We start from the raw sequence: 10,501 nt of genomic DNA on the forward strand, positions 1-10,501 counted from the left end.
TAACATTTAGCCTGTATTCTGTGGCCCTTTTTAATTGTTTTTATAAATGTTTAATTCATTATGTTTTTATTGGTTTTTAATGTGTTTTTACTCTGTTAGTATGTTTTATGCATTGTAAGCCTCCTAGGAAGGGCTCAGCAATTATAGGCAGCGTATAAATACATGTGAATGTATGAATGCTGATGGCTGCTGACAAAAACAGCTGATTATTGTCACTACCACCACCACCACCAGGTGCCATAATCCACACCACAAACACAACACAAACTAACACTGTGGAGGAAAGAAATACAAACTATTGTGGCATGCACTCTTTGGAAATATGATATTGGTGCAATGGAAGGGATGTCTTGGGAAAAGACATGCAGACTGCACTGCACAAAAGAAACAAATGCGCATGAACTGTGGGCAAAACCAAGAAGACTGTGCAGGAAAGCTTCAAGGAACATATAGGAAACTCCGGTCAGACACAACAGTGCTCCCCATTTAGAAGGACTCGGCATGTTTTGCACCAGCACTCCCAAGGTTCTGCTGTTAAGATGCTGATCCACACCTTACCTCAATGCATAGACAAGTTGGCTCATTCTTTTCTGTCACTGCGCACTCCCGGCCAGCCCCACAAAATACATTGGCACAAATTTTGGACTTGCTCAGCGGTTCTTCCTATAAGACATAAGGAAAACATGTGGTTGAAATAGAAATACCAGCCTCATTCAGAAAAAGACTGTGGCTTCAGACAGGTTGTCTTTATATTTTTCCCATTATTTTAATGTTAATTGGTTTTAATTGTGGTTTTAATATTTAATCACTGGATGCTGAGCCATTTTTATTTTGTGCCTGTTGTAAAACGACCCAAGACGCTAGTAAAGGGATGGTGTATAAAAGCTTTACACACACACACACACACACACACACACACACACGGCTGTCTTTATATTTTATGAATGCTGGTGCGCGCTAATTTTAACAGTACAGATATGTAGTTTAGGCACCACAACACCCTCAGCTCCATGTTGCAAAGTCCACTTAATCATCACTTAATAAAGTGTGTATTTGTAGAGGTACATGGTAGTAAGAATAGCAACAACTTTCATAGATTATATTGTTCTATAATGGTTTAATTTTTCATTCAATCAGTGCTCTCCACTTATGCAAACTGGAAGGCCATAGGATAACCAGTGTATAAGTCAAAGAAGGATGTGGTTACCATTAATTTCTGTTTATGGGACTCAAGGAGGGACAGTCCCTCCTTCTCCAGGCCAATATTTTGCTTGTCTTCTCCAGTGGGAGCACCAAAGGCATGTTTACCTACCAGAAGGTAGGGCTTGTCTAGAGATCTGAGATACCCCTACTATTGGAGGGGACCAGCGTGATGTTGACCCTCTTCTAACAACTGGAAGAAGGGGGGCTACCCCCAATAAACTAATGTGCATGCCCACTGGGAATGCTGGAAACACTTACACCAGACTCTGTGGAGAGTGCCAAAACACTCTCTCTTTACCTTCTCCTGCTTCACCAGCTCTACCACCATAGAGTAGGATGTCAGCCCTGCCAGTAATCATGGCATATCTTGAAAAATACGTGAATTCCAGATAGGGAACACCATGGTTCAAATAAGAGAGCACATGATGAAGAGTGAGACCACTTTGGACAAATATTCAAAGAAAAGATATGGGAGGAACAGATTACCAGCACTTCTCTTTTCAGAACCCTTAGTTATTAGGTCTCCAGATACAAATATCCAAGACTAAATACCAGCACAACAGCTGTCCATTCAAGCTTGTGAAAAGCAAGTAGAATGGCTACAGAAAAAAGCACGAGAGGTAAATTAACACATATATGGGCTGGGTACACAGCTAGGACATTTGCTGCCACAGGCATAACTTCTTAAAGCCCATTTTGGCTTGTGCGACAAGCAGCATTTGTGGACAAGGAAGATGGGCCAGCTGTGGTGTGACAGCCAAATGTCCTGCTATAGAATCATAGGATAGTAGAGTTAGAAGGGGCCAGAAGGCCATCTGGTCCAGTCCCCTGTGATTGCAGGACACTAAGTTAGACCATCCCATTCAGATGACTGTCCTGACATTTTTTGAATGTCTCCAGCAAGGAAGAGCCCACAACTTGCCTAGGTAATAGGTTCCACTGTTGTGCTGCTCTGACAGTCAGGACGTTCTTCCTGGTGTCTAGTCTAAACCTGGTTTCTTTTAACCTAAGTCCATTGTTCTGTGTCCTACACTCTGGAATGATGGAGATCTTGTCCTCCCTCTTTGTGAGAGCCTTTCAGACACTTGCAGAGTGCTATCATATCTCTCCTCAGTCTTCTCTTCTTGAGGTTGAACATACCCAGTTCTCCCAATCTTTCCTCAAAGTGCTTTGCCTCCAGTCCCTGAATCACCCTTGTTGCTCTCCTCTGGACCCTTTCTAGCTTTTCTGCATCTTTTTAAAACTAGGGTTAGGGTAGTTAAAACTTGGGAGAAGACTGATTCAAAATAGGGCCTGAGTACTTCTGCCTTTTCTTTGTCATCTGTTATCATTGTTCCATCCATGGAGAGTAGTTGAACTCCCTTGGCTTTTGTCAGTCATTTGCTTTGGATGTATCTGAAGAAGGTTTTTTGTTTCCCCTCCCTAACCTTGGTTCATTCATTACTTCAGTTTTCCTGACATCATCCCTGCAGTTCCTTGTTACTTGTTTAGATTCTTCATTTTTAGCTTGGCCTTACGTCTGCCTCTTATACATGTCCTTTATTTTTTTACTTTTAGAGTCTCTCTTAGCTTTTTGTGAAGCCACATGGGCTTTCTCTGTTTTCTACTACTCTTCTTCCTTGTTGTAATTGTTTGTAGTTGTACCTTAAGCATTTCTTCTTTTAAGATATCGGACTCTTCTTTTTTAAAAATATACCACCCTTTTCCTTTCCTAGTGGCTTGCCATGGGACTTTATCCTCACCCTGAATTTGGCTGGCTTTTTTGAAATCTAGGGTACATGTTTGGCTACATTTAGTTTTAGCTTCCTTTATTATTGAGAATTCAAGTAAGGGATGCTCACTTTCTCCTAGAGTTCTTGTACCTGCTACTTTGTCCACTATGTCTTCCGTATTGGTTAGGATCAGGATGAGTAAAACCATACCTCTTGTTCCTACTTCTACTTTCAACTGGAGAAGGTTATCGGCAACACATGTTAGGAATCCCTTAGAGGGGCCATGTTTGGCAGAGTTTGACTCCCAAGAGATATCAGGGAAACTGATGTCCCCCATAATGATGACATCATGCCTCCGTGAAATACTGGCAACTTGTTTTTTGAAAGTTTCAATGTTATCCTCACCTCGGTTGCATGGATGATAATAGACTCCTGCTACTATACTCCTTTTATTTCTTTTTCCATTTATATTAATCCAGATGCATTTGATGGGATTACTGGTCTCATCTTCCTGTATTTCTTTGCAGAGATATGTATCTTTAACAAAGTGCAATTTTGCCTCCTTTTCTGTTACTTTTAATCTTTTTGAATGGGTTATATCCTGCAATGTTTGAATTTCATTCATGGGAGTCATCCCACCAATTTTCAGTTATGCTCATTGGGTTGTATTTGCCCTCATGTACTCAGAGTTCAAGTTCATGTTGTTTGTTTCCCATACTTATGTAGATAAGTCCACATGAATTATTCCCTAGCTTCAGTCCTACATTTTTGGGAGACTAGTGTTAGGCCCAGCTAGAGTTTCTTTCACTGTTGCAGTACATAATCCTTTGTCAGTTGATGTCACAGCCAGATGTACATCTTCTTCCCCTGTTGAATTCAGTTTAAAGTCCTCCTGAGAAACTTCATGCTGTGGCCAAGTACATCCTTTCCTTTCTTTGTAAGGTGCAATCCATCATTTACCAGCAGTCCATCTTCCAGGAAGCTTAGCCCATGGTTCCAGAATCCAAATCTTCACAGTTTCCAGGAATTCACAGGAAGTACCCCCCCCACCGGTATCTTTTTCTTTTCTGCAAACTAGAAGTATGGAGGAGAAAACTCTCTGGGCCCTAATGCTTTTAATTTTCCTCCCCAAGGTTTCAAAGTCTGATGTAATTTCCTAAAAGCTCCTGTTGGCAGTGTCATTAGTTCCTACATGAATAGCTGAGTTAGGCTGAGCTTTATAGCTATGAGTCAAATATGGTATCATAACCAGCAACCAACAAGAAACAATGAAGCTGTATAATTGAGCCAGTTAAGTACAGCTGAAACAGTCCAGCAAGGTGACAGTTCAAAGCAGAAGACACCAGCAAGCTGGCAAAGATCAGTAGTCACAAAGGAGAGTTCCAGGAGAAGTACCTGAGATGTGGGCATGGTCAACACACAGAGACGCAGTCCAGCACACGCACAGTTCAAAGGGAAGAATCTAGGAATCCAAAGGTCAGCAATGCAGAGGATCAGGCACAAAGTAAAGCCAGGCAAACAAAGTTTGAAAGCACTGAAGTTGACCAAAAGACATGGTTGTACCAAGCAACCATTTGAAACTGGAGACTTATGCTGAAGTTTCCAGTGCTCCACCCAGGACTCATTAGAGATTTCTGTAGGAAGTCTTCCAGATGAGGGTCCTACTCAGAAGAAATCCTTTACTCATGAGGTCTTTTACTCTTCAGCAAACAGGCAACCTTTACTTGGCAAAAGACTCTCAAGGATAGTGCCAAGGTCCTGTGGAGTAACTCTGGGGACTTCTGGCTCCAAAGCTCTTCCTCCAAAAAAGAATCCTTCAGTAGAGGTATGACATTTGGGACCATGACAACTAATGTAAAAGGAATAGGATGGGCACAAATTGGAAGCCCATGATAGAGACTAAGACTCTCTCTAAGCATCTGAGACAGTATTTCATGGGAGTACACCTTCTGCAATCAAACCACAAGACAAAATCACCAACACGGCAACCAAAATAGTAATAGTAAAAAATAGCAGGATTGGCAAATGAAGTATCAGGTCTCAAACAGAAACTTTAGCTTGTCACAAAAAATACACTAGACCTGCAATTAAAAAAAAGAATTTCAGAACAAAATAGATGTTTAAACTGCAGCTGCAAGGGGTCTAAAGATCTATTGATGGCCAGAATAGAGTTCTGAACTGTAATGAACTGTACCTATTATTCTCTGAAGGAGGTTATTTTAAAGGAGCTATAGACTCACCATTGGAAGATATCCATTGAAAAATACGAGGCAGGACTTATGCCCAAAGATTATGCCCAAATGGGGGCATTTATTCTAACTATTAACTGAAACTGCAAGAGGGAGAAATCAGATACAAATGGCTTCCTATTTAAACTCACTGTGTTTTGTGCAGACACCAGTCATCACCACTCAGAGGGAAACAAAACAACTATACACAGACCTGGAGGCAGATGTCTCATTTTAGGAACATGTGGAAGCCAAACTAGATTTGGACTAGAGCAGGCCTAAAAACATCTGGAGTAGGCCTTGAAAACAAAGGCATGGAAGAAACAGTACTGCAGGGAAAAGCAGACTACATGGGGGCATACTTAAGCCTCCTTCGGAGCAGAGCAGAGTGATTAAGCAACATGCACACGGACGGGGCATGAGAGAAGGTCTTCAATTTGTTTATTTAGACTTTAAATCACCCCAGTAACAGAAATTCTCTGGGTAGATCACAATTTCTAAAACAATAAATTACAATGTACACCACAAAAGCTAAAAGTTTGAAATGCAACGCAATCAGAACAGAACTAAATGTAAAATATATAAAAACTACTGCAGAATATTATAAAGTAAAATGTAAGATACCTAAGCAATATGTGCTACTTACTTTTGAAGATCAGGGATTCACTGATAAATATCTTGATGTTGATCAAAGGCCAGTTATGTAGCCTTTTTCTTTCTTCTGCTTACTAGCCTTGAAATATATATAGTTTATATACTTCATTGGAGTTTGGGAAAGAGGAAAACTGAAAAAGTTACACCTATCTACCACCTGCCAAAATAACCTACTGGAGTAAATTGCACCCAAAGCCCCACAGTAATGGTAGTACTAGTAGAAATAGGTCTAGTTTGATCCCAATTGCAGAATAAACAACTTATCCATTTAACATACAATGGTTAGGCTCTGCTATCAAAAGACGGAGAGTGATCATTATCATTAAATGGAACCAACCAGATATTGACTTGGATTCAGAAAACATGACAAACCATGGTGGTTTTTTACCACTGTTGGCCTATCTTGCTGTCTGAACCCAGTTGTGGTTTTCACCATGGTAAATTTAGTATTTAGAAACTACAACAAGAAACAGTTTGTTCTATGGTTTCTCTGAACTACCATAGTTTATTGTATTATCTGAACCCAGGATCATGATTTCCATGTTCCTGGAATGCAACTACTACAGAATCCTCTAGAAAAAGTGGAAACTGTAGGAAGCACTCCAACCAACCATTCTCTATGGGTGGACCAATGAGAAAGAAACAGGAGACATAATCAGGAAGTGATACATCTTGGCACTGAATTTCTAAATGCATTTCTTTAGGTGGAAGGTATGAGAGGTCTTCAAAAAGTTTCCTAGCTTTTATATTTTTGTTGGAAACGGTGAGGGCAGGAGGAGTAGTAATTGGTTTTTCCCTTTGAAAACCAACAAATACTGTTTTTGAAGAGAAAATTGGAGCAATGGTCATCTCCCAAAATAGAAGGCCCAGTGCGTATATCCGTGAACATATGTATAGCTCCTTGTGAACAAGCATCATGAGTCTTCCACCCCTCCCACCTACCCCTGGCCTGGAGAGGAGGTAGACTGGCAGTAATGCTCTGTAAGTATCTGAGTAAATGGAAAGGACTGGCAGCAAGCAAATTAATGGGAGCACTTCAGAACATTTCTGTACTAAAATCTTCAACTTCATCCAAGTTTTTCCTGCAAGTCACAAGTGTTCCCCCACCCTCTTTCAGTTTTGGAGGGCAGCCAAACACAAACTCCACCACACCTTACTTATTCTTGGCTGCCACATTATTTCACTCAAACAGCTGCAAAATACACCCCTAGGGAGGAACGAAACCATGCCCAGTCAATCAGATCCCACATCTCCTGGAGTCTGGTCAATCAGGACACACCAGAGCTCCATGACTGAAGGTTACCATGACTGAAGCCATCATTTTATAAGCAGCAAAGGCCATCAGCTCTGAACAAATTGCTCTCCAATTTTGTCAGAGGACTGGAATGTCTTTTAAAACACAAAGCTGCAAATAATAAAAGACAAGGCAAATAACAGCAATGTTCATTCCTAACTCAGTAGGAGTTGCAGCTTTTCTGTCGCAAAGCATTTGACAGCTGTACAGCTACAAGATGGAATATTGGGTGTTTCTGTCCTGTTTACCAAAATATTGGTAAACTATTTACCAATGTGGTAAATACCACACAGAAATAACCCCCATCTATCTTTCCATACCCTAAAGTTCCAAATTAATCAAAAATGGAAACAGTTTAAGGGTGCTTGGACTAAATAATAACATCACTCTTGCAGAAACTGAGGCTGGCAAATGTTTAATGCAAGGGCCCACATAAGAATTTGAATCTACCTTTTTTTTCTATTCTCCAAAACTCCATGATGTGCGGCTATCCAAAAAATCTATCAAAGACATCAAACCAGTATTTGGCACACTCTGAGATCCTTTTGTACAAGGGTTGCTCTTCCCTCTGCCCAATTAGCTCAGATTTCCAGTTCAGTTCTTCTGACATTTTCTCAAGAAACTCACTCAAAGTCATACCAGAATGTGCCTGCTTATATTACAGATTATCTGTTATATTATTTGATACCAGCCTAGCATTATTTTGCATGTGTTAGTCTTAAGTGCCTTCCTCTCCAGCACAGATGCACTAAGAGCAAATGTGAGCCATATAGCATAAGGTCATCTTTAAAATGAAACACTGTTCATTCACAGCCTTCATCAAAATTCCAGGCCAGTAAACCAATATAATACTAGAGGTCTATTATGGCCCTCTGATCAAAACAATGACAATGATCTGAAGATTAAAATGCTGCTGCTGCTGCTGAGATGAGGTAGGTAAACCATAAAAACAATACCAACCCTTAAGTTAATGTGCTTCACCCAGGCTCCAGATGTGGATTGTGGAGTGCAGAGAAAGAATCTGGAAGATCATCTAGTTCCCACTGTGTGCCTTCAGTCAGTTCACTATCTCCTGTTCTACAACTAGCCAGTGACACTGTCTATTGCAGCTGGTCACCATTCAGTCAATATTGTTGCTGTGTTTCTCTGGGCTCTTTTTAGGCTGCCCACCAAGGGATTCAGAAGCACAGACATCACCAACTCTCAGAGAAATACAAGTGACCTAAAAAGATCAGCAATACACATCTAGCTGCTCCTTTATGAAGCTATCAGCCTTCTTCCAGTATCCTGGGCTCCTGTATTCTGTGCAGGCTCCTCTACAGACAGTTACTTGAAATCAAACCTACTACAAAAATGGAGCAATAGGGAAAACTGCCCCCCCCCCCGCATGCTGCTGCCTGTCATGCAGTCTAGGAAGTCCTCCATGGAAGTTGGACGCCCCATTAATCTGTCTTTCTTTCAAAATACCATCACTGCTGCTGTTGCTTGGTAAAAACTGCAGCTGTTTAAAAACAGATGAGCCACTGGTGAAGCTCATAATTAATATGTTGGAGGGTTTAGTGTGCACAGGGATTGCAAGCATCCTTTATAGCAACATTTATTGTTTTAGGAATGGATGGAGCTCCTCTGTGTGGCTTGCTACTTATTACCAATGCTGCACTCTGGCTGCATACAGAGCATCTCTGCAGCCATGAGGTTCATTGTTGGAACTAATATTTGCTCTGCAGCACCCAGTCTTGCTGACTGATTCTGGTGACCGCAGCCCCCTCTGCCTGGTGCCAGGCCTTTGTTTTGCTCAGAGGTCACCAGTGTGGCAGTGTAGAAGGAACATTCCTCATGGCACCTTGCCAGCCCAAGTCTTTCCCATGATTTGCCTCCACTGGGGAGACTGCTGGGAACTGCCGAGTGTGCGCGCCCAGCACACACGCTCACGCTTACTCCTGGAAGCACCAGAACACCCAGGACAGGGAAGGACAAGGATGTCAGAGCAAGGAAAATAAAGCCGCAACAGTAGGCTTGCTACACAGACAAACCGTCAACCAACTGTACAGCCACACTGGTGGGGGGCAGATGGACATGACAGGGGATCCCTCACTGCAGAGATCACTCTCTCCACACCCTGCAGGCCAGGCCATGGCCGCACAGGCACTTGCCCACAGCAGCCATCTGGCTTTTGAGGGCCCTGGAGCAAAAGCTGCTCAATGGGCCCCCTCCTTCAGCAAGCCCCCCTTCTCACTGTCATGGTCACCAGCCACTACTGCTTCTCACTCCCTTTCCCATCACTGTTGCCACCTGTGCCTGACAGCCAGAGAGCCACTAAGTGAGGAAGCAGGAACATCCACTGCCCCTCCTTCTCACCACCTCCATTGCCTGAGCCAGAGCAAGAGACCTGTGAGCAAGCAAGTGGCGGAGGGAAGGGATAAGTTCAGGAGCACTTTGGGGGGTGGGTGGCCTCTTGGGAGTCATCTCACTGCGCTTACCCTTGACACTGGCCATGCACCCACTGTCCATCCAGGCCCAGAGACTATGGGTGGGTTTGCATGACATGGCACCCCATGGTGGTTTCTTGTGCAGGATGGTCTGTTGTGTCATCCAAACCCTGTTAGGGCATTTCAGCATGATACATTTGGTTTTAGAAACTACAGTAAGAAACAATGGTCTGTTCTATTTTATTCATTTATTTATTTAAAACATTTCTATGCCGCCCCATCGCAATAAGCCTCAGGGCAGCTCACAACATCAAAAAAAGTTAACCATACATTAAAACCCCAATACAATAAACCCCCAGTACCATAAAAGCTCAATAAAACCTCAGTGCATTCTCGGCTAAAAAAAAAAAAAAAATGTTCTATGGTTTCCATGCTTCACCGATGGTCTGCTCTATGGTTTCCATGTTTCTCCAGTCATCTGAACCCAGCATGGTGGTTTCCATGGTCCTGGTAAGCAGCTACCAGAGTCCCCTGCAAAGTGGCTACAGCAGGAGGTGCAGCAGCTATCTAGCCTCTATGAAACAGGCAACATGGGCAATTTATCTTGGGACTGAATTTCAGACACAGTGCCAACAACTGGAGGAGTGAGCAGGAAGGATGGAAACCTGGAATCCGGTTGCAGACCTTTTTCTTATGTAATCAAAACCATGTACATATCAGCAGTGCTCTTTTTCAGCCTCCCATTCTGCCAATAATAGTGCTTGGACCCCAAGCTGTTGAGGAAGGACTAAGAGCCCCACATCATTACAGAAACAGCCTGTCACACTTTCCAGCCTCCTATCAACACTTTCCAGCTAAATTACAGTCCAAGATGTCAGATGATGCAGTGAATTCTCCTTCTGCTACATTTTGGAAATAGAAAATTTAAGACCATGGGTCCTCAAACTACGGCCCACGGGACGGATCCGGCCCGCCATGCCC

At 42.5% G+C, this 10,501-nt stretch overlaps 1 protein-coding gene across 1 annotated transcript in view; it reads right to left on the bottom strand.

The window, feature by feature from the left end:
- Positions 1 to 10,501, bottom strand: part of FSTL1 (follistatin like 1) — a 51,984-nt gene that overhangs the window by 33,464 nt on the left and 8,019 nt on the right. The window contains exon 3 of the mRNA XM_044449755.1: positions 559 to 663. Coding sequence (XP_044305690.1) covers positions 559 to 663 — 105 coding nt within the window. The remainder of the gene's footprint in view (positions 1 to 558; positions 664 to 10,501) is intronic.

The sequence above is a fragment of the Varanus komodoensis genome, unplaced genomic scaffold, assembly GCF_004798865.1.
Source record: "Varanus komodoensis strain SLA01 unplaced genomic scaffold, ASM479886v1 scaffold60, whole genome shotgun sequence".
Taxonomy (NCBI): domain Eukaryota; kingdom Metazoa; phylum Chordata; class Lepidosauria; order Squamata; family Varanidae; genus Varanus; species Varanus komodoensis.